Source organism: Panthera tigris, chromosome C2, assembly GCF_018350195.1.
Source record: "Panthera tigris isolate Pti1 chromosome C2, P.tigris_Pti1_mat1.1, whole genome shotgun sequence".
Taxonomy (NCBI): Eukaryota; Metazoa; Chordata; class Mammalia; order Carnivora; family Felidae; genus Panthera; species Panthera tigris.
In genome coordinates, this window is record NC_056668.1 from 7,118,930 (window position 1) to 7,141,138 (window position 22,209).

General features: G+C 50.3%; 1 protein-coding gene across 5 annotated transcripts in view; it reads left to right on the forward strand.

Annotated features, from left to right (window-relative positions):
- The window catches only part of ERG (ETS transcription factor ERG), a 263,697-nt gene that overhangs the window by 187,773 nt on the left and 53,715 nt on the right, over positions 1-22,209 (forward strand). For 4 of the 5 annotated variants that reach the window (XM_042957218.1, XM_042957219.1, XM_042957217.1 and 1 more), the window contains one exon: positions 14,048-14,265. In XM_042957218.1, the coding sequence (XP_042813152.1) occupies positions 14,048-14,265 (218 nt within the window). Of the gene's footprint in view, positions 1-14,047; positions 14,266-19,983; positions 20,384-22,209 lie in introns of those variants that run through there. The other variant, XM_015541232.2, reaches the window with a different exon arrangement.

Consider the following 22,209-nt stretch of genomic DNA (forward strand, 5'->3'; position numbering starts at 1 on the left):
GGTGCCCCTAAAAAAAATTTTTTTTAACATTTATTTATTTTTGAGAGACAGAGACAGAGCATGAGCATGGGGGGTGCCGGTGCAGAGAGAGAGGGAGACAAGGAATCCGAAGCAGGCCCCGGGCTCCGAGCTGTCAGCACAGAGCCTGACGCGGGGCTCGAACCCGTGAACAGCGAGATCATGACCTGAGCCGAAGCCAGAAGCTTAGCTGACTGAGCCACCCAGGCACCCCTTTGTCGTTCAGTTTGATTGCCAGAGGTTGGTTTCCCTGAGGGCTCCCCTTTCTAAGAGGTGGCCGAGATGGGTGGGGGAAGCCTCGATGAGATATCTCTTATATGTGCAAAATCTCTCAAAAACGCCAGGTCCAGGCCCTCTGAGTGAAAAGCAGGTATCCTGAGTTCCCAGAGCTTCCGTGTGTGATGATAAGGGGAGTTCTCATCGCATAGGCGACAGACGGTGGGTATAACGTCTCGTTACGTGTGGCTTGTGGTGTATACGCGGCGTGCACAATACGTGCGTTCGGATCACACTCCGTTTTGAAAATAGTAGAGCTTCAAAGAGAGAAAGAATGTCCCTTACGAGGTGAAAACTATTCGTGCCTTTCAGGAAGGAAGGCATCTGGGGAGGGGTTGGTCTGTGTACATAACAGGGGTCCCCGCTGCCGCCGCTGCCACTGATTCCGGCATCAGCCTTTGAAAAGCAAGGTTCGGATTCCCTCCGCAAGTTACGCACTTACTTAGTTTGAATTATAAAGGTTGTCTGTTGCCTGCCCTTGAGCGGGGGTAAGAGAGAGAACGCGGGCAAGCGTAGATTTGAAGGCGCCACCGAGAGCGCGTTGCCCGGCAAGGCCACTTCTGCCCGCAACGCCAGGTTTGAGGAGCCCGCGGGAGCGAGGGTGCCTTAAGGAGCTACCAGAAACTTGACGAGGCATGGCTGTTTTCGTCGCCCCCGCCCGCTGGCACACAGATGCTCTTCTGCGCGGAAGCAAAGGTGAAGGTTGGCGACATTCACACGAGCGAGAACCCAGCGGATGGTAGTGAGCCCCGCGCGCAAGGATGGGTTCTGTGGGAGCGCGTCGCGATTGGGACAGTTCTGCGTCAGCGTCAGAGGCACGAGTTACAGTCCAGCCTCGGATGTCAGGGCCCGGGGGGCCCGTCTGGCCCCTGGCTTGACGGGGACTTTAGAGGGGGACGTGTCTGTTCAGTTTGGGATCAGGAGCTCGTGGCGTCGGATGGAACAGGGGCGGAAGGGGCTTTGTGACTTCCAGTTACACAGCTCCCTATACCTCGTTTTAATTTTTAAATTGATTTCAAGGGCGCCTGTGCTTACGGTAGCGATCTGCGCCCTCTGCCGGGTTAGAAGACAGGGAGGGCAAATCATCTTTTGTTCCAGAAGCAGACAATAGAGGGGTGATATGCACAAAGGCTCATTATGCAAACCAAGTGGGTGAGTGACATAAAACCCCACCCCTCCGAAGGGAGCTTGCTCTGCACCGGCCACGGGGCTGGGGAGGCAGGTGCCCACCTCTCACCCATCCAGCAGGCGTCTTTGTGTTCAGCACGGGCCTGAGCCCCGGAAGCCTCCTCCTCTGCATGGAAAAGATGGGCCCACGGACATCAGTGGGTCTGTTTTCTCCATGAGGATTCAGTACAGTAAGTGAAGAGGTTCCAAATAAAGAGCCAATCCAAAACCCGAGGTTTAGACCCTTGTGTAGGCCTCATTAAAAGTTTCAGGCCACCTGCTGTTCTGCAAGTTAGACTGGTTTGGGTATGAATGGATCTACAGAGTTTTAAAGAGCGATTCTGACTTCTAACGCAGACCAATTTACAGAGGGGTGCAGGGCGGACTCCCAAGAGAGCCCCGTTGGGTATGATATATGTATGTGTGCTTTGAAATTGTCGGGCAAGTTTACAATGAATAACTCAAGTGCAGTAGGTTTTGAGATCAACGCTCCCAGAGTCGTAAAAATCAGGTCTCGCTGCGGCCAGCTTGTTGGTGCGTGAAAAGTGTTCCGATGACAGGGTGCTCCCTGGTGTTCCAGACTACATCATGGGAGAAGAATGAGGTCAGCCCCGAGCATGAACAAAGGTTATGATACCCTGGCTACTTGGTCTCCTTCCTGTGCAGAAACTAGGGCAGATTTATGTACTGGAAAATCTCTGCAGAGCACAGGCTTAGCCTCCCGGCCCCGGGGAGGGAGGCATCATTACTCACAGAGCCGAAGCAGGAGCTTGGCAGGGATGAGACCCTCGCAGTGGGGGAGCGCTTGGCTCTTTCCACAGCGGGAGTCGGTGTCTAAGAAGGAGAAAGTGTCCACGTTCGGGTCTGCTGTCTACAGTATGTGGTCTGTGCCGACAATTATTCGAGAATGGGGATGGAAAGGAAGGGAGGGAGGTCTTTGGACCTTGTGAGTCGTGGCGGCTTCGTACATGTGCTCGACTTCCTCACCCGCTCGTCCTGGCTTCTGTAAGGCTTTGGTTAGTAGAACCTTACTTTGTTATCATTGGTGTGATTGATGTGCCAAACGGCCCTAGAGTCCCCATGCAGGAGATTACATCCTAACCACACCTGAAGACGTGAAATGAGTTCTCAAGGTCTCGCCTACCTTCTCACGGTGAGCAAGGAAGATGTTCGTGGGACGTGGGCAATTCAAATCTGGGGCTGCATGAACGGAGCCTAAAGCTAACCTCTAACTTGACCTTATGAAAACTTTTTGACAACTGCACAAGTGGTAGATTAGACGCGCCTAGGGGAGACCTCCGCCGACACTCCCCCCACCCCCCCAACATCTGCTCAGAGGTAGAGAAAGGCGGTCACAGATAGAGAAGGTGGAGCTTGCCTTGTGGCCATGGCAGGAAGAGAATGTCGCTAGTTAAATAAAATAGATTTTCTTTGGGTACAAGAAGGGACCTTAGGAAACATCAGCAGAGCAGACCCTCATTTCAGACCTAAGGAGTGGTGGCCCCAGGGCTGGGCCTCACCGAGTGGCCGCACTGAGTGGGTGGCTACATCTGGAACCAGGGACCCTGCATTCTTGCTGTTCTGTTAAACCCCCATGTGGCCCAGCGGGCACTCGCGGGTCGAATCTGCTCTCGCACGTTTGGAAGGAACTGCATCAATTTTATATTTATTTATTTATTTATGTTTTATTTGAGAGAGAGAGAGAGCGTGAGTGGGGGAGAAGGACCGAGGGGGAGAGAGAGAGAGAATCTAAAGCGGCCTCTGAGCTAAGCACGGATTCGATCCCACGATCCTGGGGTCATGACTTGAGCCGAAATCAAGAGTCGGCCGCTCAGCCGACTGAGCCACCCTGGCGCCCCATCAACTTTGTTTTGAATGTAAGGCTGCTCTCACGCTCCTTTTAGAGAGAGGCTCGGATTAGAAGTTTGCAGGCACGAGATAGAAACCTGATGGAAACAAGCTGAGCCAGCAGCGGCAGCACTGTGGGTGGAGGCCGGGACATCTGCTGTTCCTATCTTGCGCTTGCCAGGGTTTTCCATTGTGCCAGAACTTTCTCATGAATAGAATTCTTGGAATTTTATCGAAAACAATGAATCCATGTGTCAGAGATTCACGGAGGAGACACATCCCAGATGTGCACTGCACTGTATTTTTAGTGTGCACATGTGTGGTTTGCAAAGGCCAAGCAGAGGGCTGCCTGTATTTCACGCGGAGCTCCTTCTGCACACGAGAGGGGTGACATACCATCCCTCCCTTGGTGCTCAGAAAAAGACCGTTCCAACAGACTGTGACAGCAAAAGACTGTGTCACCCTGTGGGCCTGGGGTGCTGTTCTGAGAATCCTCTGTGCCTCTTGAAACCTGAATCACCTGCATTCCAAGCTGGGCGAGTAAGCTTCAAAAATCAGAAGGATAGCATCATCCCACGAGTTTCTTAGCAAGGCCACTGTAGGAACACGTCCTTGTACAAGTTTATTAAAAACTCATGAGCTTTTAGGGAAAGTTAAAATAAAAAACATCAGGGATCCCACATCCCAGAAGAGAAGACCTTTTTGGGAGTTTGAGGAATATCAGTTGTGTGCCATGGGCTATTTTGGGGAGAGAAATACAGATTATGTTGTAAGAACATGGTATCTCCATTCATCCATCCATCCATCCATCCACCCATCCATCCATCTATCCATCTACCTATCCATCCATCTATCCATCCACCATCCATCCATCCATCCACCCATCCATCCATCTATCCATCCACCATCCATCCATCCATCCATCCATCCATCTATCCATCCACCCATCTATCCATCTATCCATCCACCCACCCACCTGTGCATTTATCTATTCATCCATTGACCCATCCATTCATTTAGTCATCATATAAAGAATGCCAACAGCATGCCAAGGAATGTACCAGAAGCTGAGGCTACAGTTTTGACCAGAAGACCCAGATCCCTTCTCACACGAAGCTTGTGTTTTATTAATACCAAACAAACTAATGTAGAACTACAACTGAAAACTGCAAGAACTGATCAGGGACCAAAAAGGTGAAATCGCATGGGGCTAGAGTGACTAATGTCCTCTTAACATCAAAAGAAGAGGTGTTAGCTTGTGCTCTCCCCCCGGGAGATAAAGGCACGGGACTTTCAAAACTAGTTTTTACAGAGAGAAGTGACTACTTACACATAAGAGACTTTATACTTTTCGGGCATCTGGCTTGTTAGAACCACACGACTAGGAATGGGTAATCCAAACCACGGCTTGAACCACGTGGAGCATTTGGGTCAGTCTCGTCAACTTTCTAGAATGTGATAATAGTTGAAACATAACAGGAAAGTTTATAAAACCTTTTCCACATCCTAGCTCACCGAGTCCAGTTAACATCCCTGGTTGGAAGGTGGGCAGCTGTGATTAATGCCGTCTTTACAGTTGAAAACATCGAGACTCCGACAAGGGTGAGGCAGCTGTATTTGAACTTGCCCATGTGAGGATGTAGTATGCCCGGATCGCGCGGGATGTTGTGGAGTGGACTGTTCGCGGGGCTGGGGACCAGAATCTGCATTTCTAACAAGCTCTCAGCAAGCTCTTTGTGGCAGTTGGAGCAGGAAGCGGTTCCCAAAGTTCTCTTTTCATCTCCAATGGATTACCGAAAAATAAAACTAGATAAAAAATAAGGGGAAGGCTTTGGATGGATATCCTCTGACCATTAGGTGACAGCAGTGATGAGGAAAACAAAAAGGAACATCGAACGCCAGCCCCACCAAACTCAGGGGGCGCGGGAGGTCTACAGGGGCAGTCATGGTGATCTTTGCATTTCCTTCGACCTAAAACTTATAAACAGGATGCTTCCACACATGTTTTTATACTTTTAGTTCATCTCTAAAGAAGGAAAGAAGCCTATGGGAAAAAATACGTTTCTTTGTAGGAGAACAAAGAAGCTATTAACATCACTTACACATTGTTCCTTTTTTTTTTTTCTTAACCTTTTTATTGAGGCTTGATTAACACGCAGAAAGCCATACGTATTTCATGTGTACAACTTAATGGGTCCAAGAAGAGCATCCACCAATGAGACCACCACCACAGTCTCTGCCACAAACGCGTCCGTCGCCCCAAAAAGTTTCCTCCCTCCCTCTTTATTTGTTTGTTTTTGTGATAAGAACGCTCCAGGTACTGTAGTCAACTCCAGCCTTGGGCTGGGCGGTCAGTCTTCAGGACGCAACTCCTGCACATCTGAAACCGTGCACCCTTCACCCTTCCGTTGCTGACAGAAAGAGTCTCCTTCGGTTCTCTCCGATGTTTCAGAGGGCATCCTGCACAGCCCTGGGCAAGGGAACAGAAGTCATTTTAAAATTATGTGTGCCGGGTTTCGGATTCCTCAAGGTTCGCTGAAATCTAGTCTTCGTTGCACGAGACCTAACTATTCTCTCTCTGAAGTTTTTCTGCAAAGCTCTGGTCTTCCACCATATTTCTAGGATTTCTGCTCCGCAATGAATGCTTCTCTGTTGCATTGGAGATTTTAATTTCCAGTAAGCCTTATCTTATTTGTATGTGCCTGGCTACTACATAGGGTCCCCAGTTTATGCCTCCACAGATTTAAGGCAAGACCCTGCGATGCTCCGTGCGGGTGACTATAGACGTATTGCCAGGGACGGTTAGCCTCTGGATTCCTGGCCGTTGGATGCAAAATCCATTGACCTCACAAACGTGGATCCCTCATTGCGATGGGATACAAGTTTTGGGACCCACTTATTGCATTATGATTGGGCCGTAATGTAATTTCATGACTTTTAAAAACTTTTTTTTTTATTTATTTTTGAGAGACAGAGTGAGAGCGGGGAGGGGCAGAGAGAGAGAGAAGGCGACACAGAAGCTGAAGCAGGCTCCAGTCTCCGAGCTGTCAGCACAGACCCCAACGCGGGCTCGAACCCACAAACTATGAGATCATGACCTAAGCAAAGTCGGACACTTAATGGACTGAGCCGCCCAGATGCCCTGATTTCATGACTTTAATGGTTAATATGAACATCAGCAAACGTGATGTTAAGAAGCTCTTTTGATGCTAGTACCAAATGTATAAATGATCCCGCCCTGAAAATGCTTATATTTTAATAAATGTGGGAGCTGGGAGACAGGTATCTGAGCAAAGAGAATTCCCGGGGTCACCTTAGACCTGCCCAGAGCCAAAGAGAAATCCAGCGAGTTCAGAGCAGGGAAATTCTACGGGGGGTCCTGAGGGGGCCGTCTCTAGCTCAGTGTTTTCTGAAGGGATATGCCGAACAGAGGGAAGCACCTTCTAGACGAGAAAGGACGGAATGAGGAAAGATGGAAAAGAGAGAGTTCAGGTTCTCTGTGTCATCTATGCAACGTCTGCCCCATGAGTCTTCTGAGAGATGAGGAATATGTGAAAGTCTTTCTCATGTGCCCTGTGAATAATGACAATGTTAGGAGATAGATGGGTGGATGGATGGGTGGATGGATTGTAGACAGATAGGTGGGTGTATATCTATGTGTGTCAGCGTGTATACACACATCTGGATGAATCTCCCTATCTCCACCCCAGTCCTGGGTCTCGAGCTGGTAGCACACGTTGTCAACTTGTATGATACTGAAGCAACACCATGTTGGAGAAATACGCTCTTCAAATGGACTTCGTTTGCCTACGTGCATGTTCCCTTTGAGGTTAATCCAAGATTTTTTATATTTTTCGAAGGACTCAAATAGCAATGTGTTAAATGAGAAAAACGTGACGCAGAGCTAGATGCTGCGTTTAATATATGGTTTTAATGTTTCCCGCACTGAAGAGTTAAAAAGAATATCAGGAGAGGGCAACAGTGATTCACCCCATCTGTAACTTCATGCTTGGCTTCTTGTGTGTGTCATAATGAAAAGGCACACTGGTCAGATGAAGCTTCTTAAGACGGGAGATGTTGGCTGTATCTGAATGCAAAAACATACACATTCAGAATAAGTCCTTCTACGCGATTGGTATGTGGGTGTTGGGGGAATGGTGGTGGGAGATGGTGGTGGAGGTCTCCCCTAGGTGTGTTGTTGCTTTTTTCTCTCCCAAATGTGAGCAGGAGGTGACTTTCCAGAAGCATCTATGGCAGGGGGTCTGCCTTGAAGAGAAGCTATACACAATCGGGCTTGAGACAACCTAATAAGAGTTTTCCCATTAGGTCTGCAGACACCCATACAAGGCCACCACGTGCTGCTGGCTGTAGCGTATTTACAAATGGGGTTCCTACTTGCCCTGTTTTTCCTGTGTATTATTCACCAAGAGAAGTCAGGCATCCACCCGGGATGCACGCGTCCTGATACATGGCCCTCAGTTTAAGTCTGAATAATATGATGAACCAAAGAAAACAACAGCTCTGTTGATTATCTAAGAAATACTGAAATGGGGGTGCCTGGGCGGCTCAGTCGGTTAAGCATCCGATTTCGGCTCAGGTCGTGATCTCACGGTTCGCCCGTTTGAGCCCCGCATCGGGCTCTGTGCTGACAGATCGGAGCCTGAAGCCTGCTTCGGATTCTGTGTCTCCCTCTCTCCCTGCTCCTTTTCCACTCACTTTGTCTCTCTCTCTCTCTCTCTCTCTCTCTCTCTCTCTCGCTCTCTCAAAAATAAATAAACATTAGCGAAAAGAAAAGAAATACTGAAATGCATCTGGGGCCTGTTGCTGCATAGCTTTTAAGCTCATGGGAGAGCCTTTTGTATGTAGAGGGTTCCTTTCCTCTCCTGATGCTTTAATTCCATCATAAATCATGAGATTCTGGGCATTTATTTCTTCACCCTCTCCCACCGAGTCCCTCTATAGCCTCTCTCTTTCTAGGTGGTCCCATCTCTTACTGTGATAACAGCCCTGCTCTTTCCATGGCCGTGACAAGACCGGGTAGGGACATGCCCTGCACGTGGCCTCCATTAGCCCAGCCGTCCTTCCTTCTCGGACATCCGGGCAGTGGTGAGGGTGCAGCCTTGGGGAGGGATTCTCCCCAGAGCCCCAGACCCTGCCTCTACTTGGCCCTCCTTACTGACGTCCCTCTTCTTCTCAGGCCTGGTTTCTTGTCCTGGGGCATGAGTGGCGGTTGACCTTACGGGGTTGCTGTCCGAACTGAATGACCATGTTTCATAAATCTAAGATGGCACTGGTTATAAAATGAACCAACATTTCGTCTGCCACCAAGGGGGAAGACGCGGGGCCGGTAAGCCAGTGGCATGCCATTGACTGTAAGATGCATCCAGATTTCAGAGCTGGGAAAATGTGGAAAACGGTGTAGCCAGTGGCATAGGATTTAAAAGAATGTGCGTGCGGAGTGCTTCATTCCCAGGGCGACCTGGTTATTTTGTGATGGAGCAGCTGTTTGTGAGTCCAGAGAAAAGTGGCCAGAAGATACCGCACTCCTTGCAGGGTGTGGACTTATGGGATGTCCCAAATTCTGCTTGGCTCTGTGTGGGAGACGTTGAAGGAGGAGTTTTGTATTGGGGTGCAGTGGGCTTGAGAACCCCCGTGGAAAAGACTGGATCCTGATTTCAGATGGCCCTGGCTTCCTGGAACAGACACCGGGTTGTGACAGCAAGAACTTCGTTGAGAATGTTCTCCAAAGCACGACCGTAATCTTATTTAGCGTGTTTGTTTCACTTACTTTTGCCACTTGTTTTTCCTAACTCCTGGAGGCACATGACACTTGAGGAAGCTGGAGAGACATGGGTTTGGGAATCCAGTTCTGTGGACACCGAGTTCTGGATGTTTCTCGGATTTTTGAAAACCACGTAGGGACTTGTCTCTCTGTCTCGCTTGCTTCGGTTATAGAGGAGGGCTGATCATCCTGTGACTCACTCCCAGATTTCATGAAAATCTAAGTATGTTGGGTTCTCTGGATTAACAATGTAGTACTTTTAACCATTGTGGGGGGAGGGGGGGGTCACAAAATTAGAAGCAAAGAGGAGCCCAGGCCTTATTTTCTAATTCTTTTACTTGAAATGTAGGAGCTTCTCAAAATACTCATCTGGTAGAGAAAGGAATGCATCTGTTTCAGGATCCCTGATGTCTTTTGCTGAAAATGTCAGTGTGCTTACAAAGTACGTTCCACTTTTCATTATTATCTTTTGAACGTAAGCATTTGGATCCTTTGCCGTACCCAAATCTAGTTATTGAAAATAAATCGTGGGGTGCCTGGGTGGCTCAGTCAGTTAAGCATCCAACTTAGGCTCAGGTCATGATCTCATGGGCTGTGAGTTCGAGCCCCGCCTCGGGCTCTGTGCTGACAGCTCGGAGCCTGGAGCCTGGAACCTGCTTCGGATCCTGTGGCTTTGCCTCTCTCTGTCCCTCCCCAGGTCATGCGCGCTCTCTCTCTCTCTCTCTGTCTCAAAAATGAATACACTAAAAAATGTTTTTAAAGAAGACAAATCGAATTTTAGGCTCACACTATGAAATATCATCTGGGTGAGAACTCCCCAGCTTCTGGAACGATCAGTTGACTCTTATCCCATGACCAAACTCCAAAAGAATGGTCCTCGTATGTTATTGGTGCATTGAGTACATTCATTTGAAATGAACACCGTCACCCTAATACAGCACTACCTTTAATTTGGGGGCAATTTGCTCAGAATTTATGTGCGTCTCATAAGTTCGTAAAAAACGAGGTTGGTCGTGTGTCACTTGCCACATTGGAATATCCCAACTTTCCTGGAGCCACAGAGAAAACACCCCCACACACCAATCTAAAGTTCAGCTCTTTTTATAGTAACATAGAGGCAGGCATATTAAATTATTATGCCATGTTTCTGCCAGGTTTTGACTTTTTTTTTGAGTTCTCCGTTATAAGGCAACCCGAGCGGTCCCCAAGTCCTGCGGCTGCCCGAACGTTCTGAGAGCATAGCCTATGCATGTTAACTAAGGCATCTCCTGACACCCCAGGCAGGTAGGCAGGTAGGTAGGTGAGGTGGCCACGGACGAGGAGGGAAGCAGGGACAGCGTCAGCCAAGGCCAGGAGTCCCTTGCGGAGCTGGAGTTGAGGGACTCATGTGTTCCTGGTTACCAGCCTGTGTTCAGAGCTCTGTTCTGGTTTTAATCCTGCCGGGCGAGATCCTCTCCCTCTTTGAAGTCCCAGAGCCGCCAAGCAGGGAGGGGGCGAATCCTTCACATCAGCCTTTGTCATTCACACCGAGCCCAAGGGACGATGTCACTAAGTCAAATGGATGGACAAAGAAACACTGCTGGTCTGTAGTGTCTCTTGCTTGTTTTCTTCTGAAGGGCGGCGGTTACTTTTAGTGACGATCCTTGTCGAAGGGGGTCTCTGACAACCAGCCTTTGGCCTCTTTTTACTCTCCTGTTGCGAAAATGTGCTACATGGGCGTGTGTGTGTGTGAGAGAGAGAGAGACAGAGACAGAGACAGAGACAGAGACAGAGACAGAGAGACCGAGAGACAGGAAGAGACATTGATTCTGTTTGTTTCCTTTTCCTGACCTGTACTTAATTCTAGGTGTTTGGCAGTCTTGGTCCAGTTAGAATAACTTCGGGGCCTGCGTTTTTATTGCTCTCTCTCTTTCCAGAATGTGGCTTCGATTTCACCCTTCTTGAAATGCCTATCCTGAACCTCCCTCACTTTGGGGCTCTTTCTCCTCTAGTGAACAAAAGCAACCTTTGATATTCTGAATTGCACCACCTTTCTCATTTTTTATGCGACGTGAACTTTGAGGAGAACTTTAAGATAGGAAGAAAAGATGTGTGTCTCCCTTATCTTTGGCTTTTGTAAGTTTTTTTTTTCCTTCCCCTAAATCGATCTCAATTAACTTTGATTTCTTTCTTTAGAAAAACCATGTGCTGAAATAATGCTTTGCCAGATGTGAGAATGGGTTCCTGCCTCTCCAAACACACACTGGAGCCTTGTCTTAGTTCTACTAGTTTGGTCCACTTTTTCAGATCTTACGCCGCGTTCGTTTGGTCACGGGAAGCCCTACTCTACTTTATCTCGGAGGTATACTCATATTTTGACGCTGTGACTCTTTTTGTCGGCACGACCTCTTTCTTTTTCGCTTGTAATTTAAAACCTAGCCCGTCCCTCCTCCCCCACCTGTTTCTGCCGAGTTCTGACACAAATCGCGCGTTTATTCGTGTTTCTCTTCACCGGGGAGCCGGCGCTAACCTTGCCCACAGTGTATTATCCTGTCTCTGAACTGGGTCTTGTCTGTGGGACCAGGCGGGAGGGGGGGGCAGGCGTCGGCCTCGTTTCCTGTTCTGACCATGCGAACCCTTTCTGTCCAAGTGCTGCTATGGGAGGGGAGACTCAGTTTTGCAGAAATTATAGAAGATGCTGGGATTTGTGTCTTTTTGAAAATATCACGATGACGCTAAGTCCGTGGTGTCGATTTTACTTGTAAGGCCACATCTGTGAATTTTGAGTCGTGAGATTCCTTTACCCTCCCTTGGGACCAGAAGAGAGAGCCATGTAATTCGGGTCCCCCTGGACGTCTCCTGTGCCCAGAGCTTCGGAGCTGCTGCCTCGTGTCGCTGTTGTCTATTGTTGATGTGTTTGGTTTTTCTGTGGATTCAAGATGCCTTACCTTGTTGTTGTTGCTGTTCCTTCCTCGTGTCCGGTTGTGGCCGTCTGGCGGGCGCGAGCTGTCCTTGTGTACGTTTTGTGTTACTGTTTCCACCACCAGCTGACTCTTGCCCCCAAGTGGCACAAGCTGTGATTCTAGGGACTTTTAAGAAGTGGGGAGTGGTGGGGTGTATATATGCACAGGCACCTGGCCACCACTCTGACGGCCAGAGCACTGAGTTTGTTGCTGCTGGTTCTTTCTACTCGCTGATTCGTAGCGCAGTGTTGTCGGGCAACGAAGTTCATGTGCTTATGAGGTTAGTCCTCGGGTGGCAGAGTGCGCGCGGGGTGGGGAGGGGTGCTTTGTGAAATTACACGTGTTCTCTAATAATCCTGATACTTCTGCAAGGAGGTAGGTCTGTATCTTCGAAAAGCTGCCTCCTAAGTCTCTGTTACTAACAGGAAGTGGCCTTATTTACTGAAATACCAACTCAAAGAAAAATAAGGGAGTGCTAACGTAAACAGTATCCCAAACCGAGAGATGTAAGAAAGGCATCGTCATAGGCTGAGGCAGTGGAAGGTAAAACACAAGTCCGATCTATCCCTAATTCCACAGCTCCCTTTAAGGTGAGTTCTGGACTTTTCTGGACCTCAGATTCTCTCATTTGGGGATGAGCAGTTTGGACTAAAGTCTCCACTGTCTCCCCAGGTCCCAAGATGTCCATTTTTAAAAAATGTTTATTTCTTTATTATTTATTTATTTATTTATTTACTTATTTATTTATTGTTTTGAAAGAGAGAGACAGAGAGAGCACATGGGGAGAGGGGCAGACATAGAGTGGAGGACAGAAGATCTGAAGTGGGTTCTACACTGACAGCAGCGAGCCCCAAGTGGGGCTCGAACTCACAAACCATGAGATCATGACCTGAGCGACCTAAGTCGGACGCTTAAGCGACTCAGCCACCCAGGCACCCCTAAAATTTCCATTTTTTCTTTGAAATAATGTATGACCCAAATAGCATTTGCTTCTGGCCAGTCGATAATGATAACTGTGGATGCCCAAGGACTGAAATAAAAATGAGGTATCCCATGGATTTCTTGTTTCTGTTAGAGAAACCAAAATTGGATTGTCCCATAATTCCTTCTGCAGCACGGTATATCATTCAAGCAGTTGAAATTTCCAGATCTAATTTGCCTTTGCCGATCTGGCGAATAGGATATACGCGTAGCCATAGGCCAACCACTTGTTTGACTTAAAGCCCCACAAGAATGGTCCAACAATGACGAATATTTTCTATTTCTTTGCACCAAATCACACAAAGGACCAAAGATATTAATAGAAAATAAGGGAGAAAGAGAGCTCGTCAGTGATCCCAGATATTTTAAACATCCTGGTATTTGGAGGCATCTGGATAACTCAGAGCTTTTTTTTTTTTTTTTTTTTTTTTTTTCTGGTTCATTTATCATCCAGATGTTCGCCATCATGGAAACACTGCTCGAAACTCCATTTCAGCTAATAACTTCGAAGTGGAAAAATTCGTACCTTTGTCCGTTCGTCCTTCGGTGCCCCACTTCCCTTTACTTTTCTTCTAAGCGTCTCCTCTTGGAAACCTCCTGGGAATGTGGCAATTTCGCCAGATGCTTAGGTGTTCGCCATCACATTTCTGTTTTTTAATCTCCATGACCATTCTGTACCCTGTCTGCTTGAATTATAGATTGCATTTGTCAAATAATGACACAAGCAATTGGATGTCTTCTAAGACCTTTGAAATTCAACTTCCTTGAGTTGAGATTAAAGTGGGTATTATCTGCACTGTGGCAGTCAGGCCGGGGATGCTAGGAGACCCGCAGGAAAGTTTTTCCGGGCTTCCAACTGCTGCGGTCGGGAGGAAAGAAACCCAGCTACTTTTTTCTTCTCAAAGGTAGAAACGGACACCACGACAACTACCTAAAATGTGGTCCCACTTAGAAATGGCTCGCAAGCCAGCAGCCCTCTGAAGCGTGACTGTCCTTTGGCGCGTCCTGAACGTGTGTTTCTTTGGGCATTCAGGAAGCGCTATCGGTCGTGAGCGAGGACCAGTCATTGTTCGAGTGTGCCTACGGAACACCACACCTGGCCAAGACGGACATGACCGCGTCCTCCTCAGGCGACTATGGACAGACATCCAAGATGAGCCCCCGCGTCCCTCAGCAGGACTGGCTGTCTCAACCTCCAGCCAGGGTCACCGTCAAAATGGAGTGTAACCCTAACCAGGTGAACGGCTCAAGGTAAGGAGACGCCCCTGCCCCTCTTCTCCCCGACTTCGCTGTTCTCCTGCCCCTGGAAGAGGCAAACGAGTCGCGCTTCTCCAAGGATCGTTGCCGCGAGTGAGGCCCTGGCGCGGTAACGTCGGGCCGAGCTGAGAAAATGTGTTCCCCAGTGGTTTGCGTGAAGGCTAGAGGTTGTAAAACTGGTAGTATATTTACCAAGAGCTCCCTTTGAAGATGTGCTCGATTCTGTTTCCCAGGCACGAGGGCTCTGCGGGAGGGGGGCCGTGCCCACATATGGCAGAATTCATCTCTGAGGGTTTTATTGCCTGGAAAATAATGCTGGCTTATGTTTTTATGGAGGGAGAGTGTGAGCGAGTGGCCGGGCAGTGCAGCGTGACGTCCGACCCGTATGACTTGGCTGGTGGGTCTGGTTCGTACGCGCTCCACCCCTGCCTTCTTGGTGCGCCCCGTTTCTTCTCGCCTTTCCTTACGCTTGAAGCCAAGTTCCGGCGGCACGGGTGAAGTACTCCCTTTCCTGACTTTGTCACGAGAACGCCGCTGTCTCACCGCATATGTTATCGAATGCGGGACCGTGCGCCTGGTGCCCGAAAGCGTCTCATCAGACGCGGTTTTGAAAAGTAAAGTTGACTTCCATTGCGATGCGATACCCCACGCGTATTCGGAAAGAACATAAGATCCCAGGACAAAGAAAGGATAATTTCCTTTAGAGGCCGCATGATCTGGCATAGAGTCCGAAGAACGGCTCACGTTTTCTGGTGCTTTGTTAACGCGCAAAGCCCCTGTATAGCCAGCGAGCTGTGAATGCTCCGAGCAGCCTTGTGAGGAATGCTTGTCCCCATCTGATGGATGAGGAAACTGAGGCTCAGGCATTTTCTGGCTAACTTGAGATCCCAGCTTAGAGCAATTGGACTCAAACCAAGGGCGTCTGACTCCACACCCAGTGCATTTTCCACTCCGTGGCGCCCATAATAGGCCCCCTTTTTGCTTCACGTATATTTCAATGCTAAACGCGCTTTTTATAATTGTCATGTTTTATAAGCACTGGAAACCATTGCGTCAACCCCTAGTTGATGAAAGTGCCAAGTCATAGGGCCTTAGAGAGAATGTCCGCAGTGTGGCTGACGTGCCAGACAGGGAGATGGGAGACGGCAAGAGTTTTCCTCGGCTCCGAGAAGCCCGTTCACTCTGTGTATCTCGCTTCTTCTGGAAGAGGGGGAAGATAGCTCTGATGTTGAATCTTGCTACGATTCAATGTAGCTACGATTAAGTGGAATTCAAGCCAAGATAGGCCCGGCAAGGCAGTAATTTCTAGACACCTATGAGGACAAAAGGACCCTGGTAGAAAATGCGGTCAGAGGGCCCAGGATAGCGGAGTCCTGGCCTGGCCAGTTGACGGTTACGTGTAACTATTTCACAGTAAACCTATCCGTCTGATAGAATGTTTCCCCTGCTCGTTAACTGGTCGTCCTGCTGTGAGCCCTGAGTACGTAGGACTTCTTCCAAGGCTGGTTTCTACCTGCAAGGAACACATCACCACGTGCGTGCGTGCGTGTGTGTTAGAGCAAGACTGTGTTAGGGAGACACTGAGTATGAGAGAGACAGGGAGAGAGAGAGAGAGAGAACACTTCGGGCAAAGGGCACTGAGACGATTTCCAGTCAGCAAAAAGTGGAGCGAGCCATGCCCTAGCCCATGTTGCCAAGAGCCTGGCCTGCGACCAGCTCTGGGAATTGCCAGGCTGGATTCAGCAGCCCCAGAAGGAGACCGAGTGAGGAGGTGAGGACGGTGTTGGAGAAACAAAACCTTCTCTTATTCTTGCGGTGCTATTTGTGAATTTAACAAAATATATAAATAGAAGAAGACTGCTGTCTTGTGGGAGAAGTGGACACCATTTCCCCTGGGGCGGGCCTGTGCTTCCTCTCTGTAGCCAGCGTCCATTTTCTGCCTGGCCGGGGCCGTGGGCCAGCCTTCCCAGCCCAAGGAGGTCCCCACGGGGATTTGGGACGGGAACCCTGAGCCTGGCTAAGGGGCGGGGTCCCCAAGAAGGACGGGGCTCCCGGGAAGCTTCTTCCACATTCCTCAGCCCAGCTGACTGGGGCAGGCCCTGTGGCATTTCCCATCAGGTGCAAAGGTGGGTCTCTTCTCTGGGAAATGCAATCGTTCTGGGAGGAACTGGACGGTTATCTTGTGAGGGAACAATGGAAACTTTAGTGCCTCTCAGGCCCTCAGAAAGTCTAGGATTGCTCAGAATGTTCCCATCACAGAACTTTTAAAGGCAGTTCCAGCTTTTGAAGCAAACCGTGATGTGTTTTGGTGGGGGAGGCAAGTCAGTCCTGTCGCTCCCCTTGTCTTCTTCTTGGATCCACGGTGCTATGTCGGGCAGGTCCGTGAAGGGAGCATGGCTGCCTCCATCTAGCTTTGATCAAGGTCCGTGCGCTTCTTTGATGGAAAATCCAAGGCTGGCGTGATATAGGGAGGGAGGAGCTTCCAGAACCGCCGAAGCCTTGTCGAATGGAGCTATGACACAGATGGCAGCTGGTCACCAAGTGTCATCGTTGCCCACCCCCAAGAATGTTCTGGAAAGACAGGAGGGTGACATGCATTGACCCTCTTTGCAGTAGAGACAAATACAGCGCTCCTTCCCGTCCTTTCCAGAGCTCAGTGTGCCTGCTGGAGTTGAGTGTGGTGCCTGGGCCGGTGCGTCAGTTGAAGTCTCCAGAAAAACAACCAATAGGTTAGACACTGCAGAGATTTGTTGTAAGGAATTGGCTCTTGCAGTTGTGTGGGTCAAGTCTGAGATCTGTAGGGCAGGCTGGAGGGCTGAAAACTCAGGCCGGAGTTGCCGCTGCTGCGGTCCTGAGGCAGAACTTCTTCTTCCTTAGGGAGAAGCTCAGTTTTCTGCTCTTTAGACCTTCAACTGATTAGACGAGGCCCACCCACATTCTGAAGGATAATCGCCTTTATTTAATGCCAATGGATTCTAGATGCTAACATCTATGCAGTATCCTTACAGCAACACCTTGATTAGCGGTGGTTTAAGTCACTGGGCGTGACGCCCTGGCCAAGTAGACGCAGGAAACCGGCCCTACCTGGTGTTCCCAGACTCTGTGCTGGGCAGGGCTTGGTGGAGCCATTCCTCTCAGACCTCCAAACCAAAGATTCCCTGTGGTGGCCAGTTCCTTGTACTGAGGGGCTCAGCCGGCTGGACGGGAAATGGTAGAGGGTGTTGTACATCAGATCGTTGGTTCACTGGCACCTTGCAGGGCACTGAGAGCTGGGCGGCCAGGCAGTACCTGCTGTTCAGAACACGACAGGCTGCCTGTGTGGCCGTCAGGGCGGCTAAGGCTCGTTTCATCTGGGGGCCCGACGAGTGGATACAAGATTACTGCGGATCAGGCTGCACACTTTGCAGACCCACCCTGTGATATTTACACACACCAGCTCCACCATAGGGAACGTGGATGTGCGTTCAGTTGGTTTTCGTTCTGGAGACCTTGAACGGACACTGGTCTGTAGCAGCCCTGCACGAGGTGTCAGGGGCGGAGGCAGGGTCGGGGAGACAGGGGTCCCGCCCTGCGGGAGTTCTCGGCAGGGGCAGTGTGGAGCAGGCACGGTTCACCTCTGCGTGAGCAGAAGGGACAGGGGTAGAGCTCCTAAACACCCCGTCTCCCGGCATCCCTCCAGAGACAGCAGCCGCCGCCCCCCAAATCCCCCAGCCTGGAAGCCCCAGGCCAGGTGTGCCGGGGAGTTAGAGACAGCGGCGTGAAAAGAAGCACACCTCCTGGCCCCCAGCTCAGCAGCTTGTTCTGATTGTCATTGCTGGAAGCTTTCACGAGTCGGACTCCCATGCAGCGCACACGCGACTTGATCAAGTTCCAGGGGCATTTACGTAAGTGAACTGGCCTTTGCAACATGTGAGCGGTTACCTTTGCGGCCCCTGATTGCCAGTGTGCAAATACCCCCCAGGACAAGAGTGCTCTGCAACTTGGGTCTTGCCTGAGCGTGACCCAGCTCCTTCTACGTAGAATGGCATCCTGGCGAATGGTCCTCTCTGTCCCTGTCCATCCGTCGCCCTTGGAGGAAAAAGCCAAGTGCTTCGGGAGGAGGGTGGAGCCCAGTTCCTACCCAAGTGGTGGAGTTCTGCAAACCCTCAGCCCGTATGTGCTCACAAGGCTCCTGAAATGAAATGCAAGTGGCGAAATGAGATCTGTTGCCATTATACTAGAGCTCTATAAAAAATAATAAAAGGAAAACGGGAGAGAAAGGCACCACCGCCTTGCGAACCCGTGGGGAAGTAATTGTGGGTTTGGCTTAGGCCACTGCTGTATCAGAGGGCACGGTTCCTGTAGACACCGATCTAACTGCACGCTGTGTAGACACAGGACGTCATTTCTCAGCCTCGGTAATCCGTGGCCACCCTGCCTTCCCCCTTTCTTCACTCCAGCCTCACGCACCAGAAACCCCCACGTGTCCACACGGCGGAGGACGGTCCGTGTGCAAACTTGAACCAGCTGTTTCCCAGCGTGGTACACACAAAGGCCCTGTGGGGAGTTCTGCTGCCTGCGAGGCCTCTAGTGAGCCCCCTGCTGATGGCCTTAACTTGCCATGAGGTTGCTAAGGCTCAGGCCCCTACAGACAGGCGAGACGGGCCAAGAGATAACACACACACACACGCACACGGCCCACGAGAAAATTGCCTTCCGTGAGTAGGCGGGCAGTATTGTGTGCAAAGCAGCTGCATCATGGCACCTCGGCGCCTCTGACTCGGAGATGCAGCCAGATGTCAGGTGCATCGGACGTCTCCTGCCCCCTTCCTAAGGCGGTGAAAATTCCGCGTAGCCCGCCTGGAGGTAACGGCAGGGCGGTGTAGGCCCACCCGGAAGCTCGTTGCAGCTGGAACGTAATGAACTCGTGTGCCGTGCCTGTGAGTCTTGCCCTGGCCCCGTCCCCAGACCCCCTGGGGTCCTCAACTTCTTGCTGGAGTCGGGTGGGTGAGGGGTCCCTAGGGCGGCGGTGCCCAGAGTGAAGCCCCGCGATCAGCAGCATCAGCACCAGCCGGGGCGGTGGGGGGGCCGTTAGACGTGCAGTTCTCAGGCCACCCCACACCCGCCGAATCCGACCAGACTCGGGGACGGAGCCTGGCACTCGGTGTTTTAATGAGCCCTCTGGAGATTCCCGTGCTCGCTGGTCCGAGAACCGCCACTCTGTTGCAGAGTCGAGGGAGATGAAAAATGGGTGCCCTGCAGAGTGAGTGGCCCGGGAGAATACAACGTGTAGAAGTTGGTCTGCTCCCAGGAAGTCGGTCGGTCTGTCTATCTGTCTGTCCTCTCTCTGTGGTCTGGGAAGAAGACTCGTTGGGTGGATAACTCCAGCCGCACGTCAGACAGCAGGGTGCTCTCGACGTCATATTTAACGAACACGCATCTGCCGAGTGACGACGATGACAGAAAAGGGGGTGACCCGATTGGCCCGTCTGGGCATCAGGCACGCTGGCTGTGCGTGCGGTCATTCATTCATCCAACAAGAATTCACTGAGAGCTTACTACGTGTGGTCACTATTCTTGGTTCTCGACCTACAGTCATAAAGCACAAAAAACTTCTGCCCTGCTCTGTTCCCTTTCTCATGGGGAAGATGGCCGTTGAGCCATCTAGTTAAACATACAGTAGGTTGGATCATGGTAGATGTGAGGGAGAAAAATCAAGCGGGGAAACAGGGGGGCCACTCTAGATGGGGTGACATGGGTCACTGTCTCTAAGACAGTGACACATGAATAACATCCCGAAGGGTGTGAGGGAGAATGCCCCATGGTCAAACAGCAGAATATTCCAGGAGAAGGGAGTGCTCTGTGCAAAGGCCCCGAGGTCAGCCTGGAGCGCTGGAGGACAATCGTGACTGACACCTAGTGACCCAAGGCACAAACTGGCAATGAGGTGCAGCGATCTTCCCTCTGAGTGAGCGAGGAGACTGTCGGCGTGCTGCAGGAAGGTGGGGGCGTGACATTCCTCAGAGTCAGCAGGCTCTCCCGGGCTCCTCCTGGAGGAGTCCTGTGCAGGAATTCGGGCGAGGGACGGTGGTGCCTGGCTGAGAGGTGGTGGCATTCTGGACCCATTTTGAAGGTAGGACTGATGTGCTTTGCTGACAGGTTGGACCTATGGAGGGAGAAGGCGGGAAGTAGGGATGAGCCCAGGGTGTTGGGGAGACTCCAAATGAGACGTGGACAAACCACACTGGGAATCCTCCCGAGGTTAGAGCCCGGGCGCCTCCAGTATCAGCCCAGACGTTGGGGCCACGCACTTAGTGCTAATGAACACCGGGCAGAATGGGAGGGGCTCTCACCTCCTCACCTGAGTTCAGTGGATCTTAATTCATTAAACCATTTCTCAACCCTGGTGATTGTGTCTCGGGGGACATTTGGCAATGTCTGCAGACACTTTAAAAAAAATTTTTTTTTAACGTTTATTTATTTTTGAGAGAGAGAGGGGAGACACAGAATCCGAAGCAGGCTCCAGGCTCTGAGCTGTCAGCACAGAGCCCGACGCGGGGCTCGAACTCACAAACCGCGAGATCAGGACCTGAGCTGAGGTTGGACGCTTAACCGACTGAGCCCCCCAGGGGCCTCTGCAGAACACTTTTGATAGTCACAGTGGGGGAGGGGGGTATTCCTGGCATCTGGTGGCTGGAGGCCAGAGCTGGTGCTCAGCATTATACGATACACAAAAGAGGATCCCCCGCCCCCACCCCCCGCCCCCTCCACTCACCTCTGAAAGAACCTTCCCGCCCCGGACGTCAACAGTGTCAAAATTGAGAAACCTTTTCGTAAATTAACATCTAATTGGTGCTCACATCATGCACTGCGTTAGCTGCTATGAAGATGGGTGAAAAGAAGCTCACGGTCCGTCAGGGGTGAGGAAGGTTCTGGGAGATCCCGTGGCAAGTACGGAACAGAGGGATGTCTGGGGCCCAGCCATCGCAGGCATGAGGGTGTGACCTCATCCTCCTGGACACAAAAGAAAGACTCCAAGAAGACGAGCATTTATCAGCACATCCACAGCCCAACTATGATTTATTAATAGATTTTAATATACGATGTATTATCCGATGTATGAGTGACATTACGTTTATACCCGTCTCACGGAGGAAAACTGTTGAGTCTCTAAGTTTTCTGATCTTGCTCACATCTACCTGTCATAGGCCGTGTGACCCCAGGCCTGGCCTCCTCTCCACTCCCTCAGGCTGCTTCCTTTAGCCAGACAGCTTTTCTGTGTTGGCAGGGACACACAAGCTCTACGTCCTATGCCTTGTCCACTGAGAGGCATTACATCCAAACACTGACCGTTTTGGTTCCTTGCATGTGGTGCGCGTTTAAAAACCATTCCTTCCCCCTCGTTTCGTTTTATTCCAGTGGGCCAATTTACCTGGACTCACCTTCACGCTACCTTCATGACATGTCCCCAGATAAAACCACATTTTAAAAACAACAAGCGGGTTGGAGGGACTTGGCCATCCAAGCTCATCAGTGGCTCTCAGTAAATACTCATTGGGCCAAAATGAAAACTGAAAAAAAAATTCTCAGTGTTAGGATGGCAACCGTTCAACCACCCTGCACGTCAGTTGTGTTATGTTGTGTTGTGCTGTGCCCACCTACTACCTGCAGAATGAGGCAGGTAGTAGGTCTTTCTGAGAGTAGGTCTCTGCTGAAGGTCTTTTAATGCCAGAGTCTTTCATTGTACCTGCGACACTCAATATTTGGTATTTGAACGTGGTTCGCTGGGACCACTCTCTCTCCGTGCCTTTCTCCTTTGACTCATGGAGATTTGACTTAGTCTTTATTTTTCTACATTTGCTATAAGACTTCATGTATTCTGTTAGGACAGAGAAGTTCCCAATGCTAATCTCACTTACTCCTGTCTGCCTCAGGGTTCTGAATCAGATTGGCATCCAA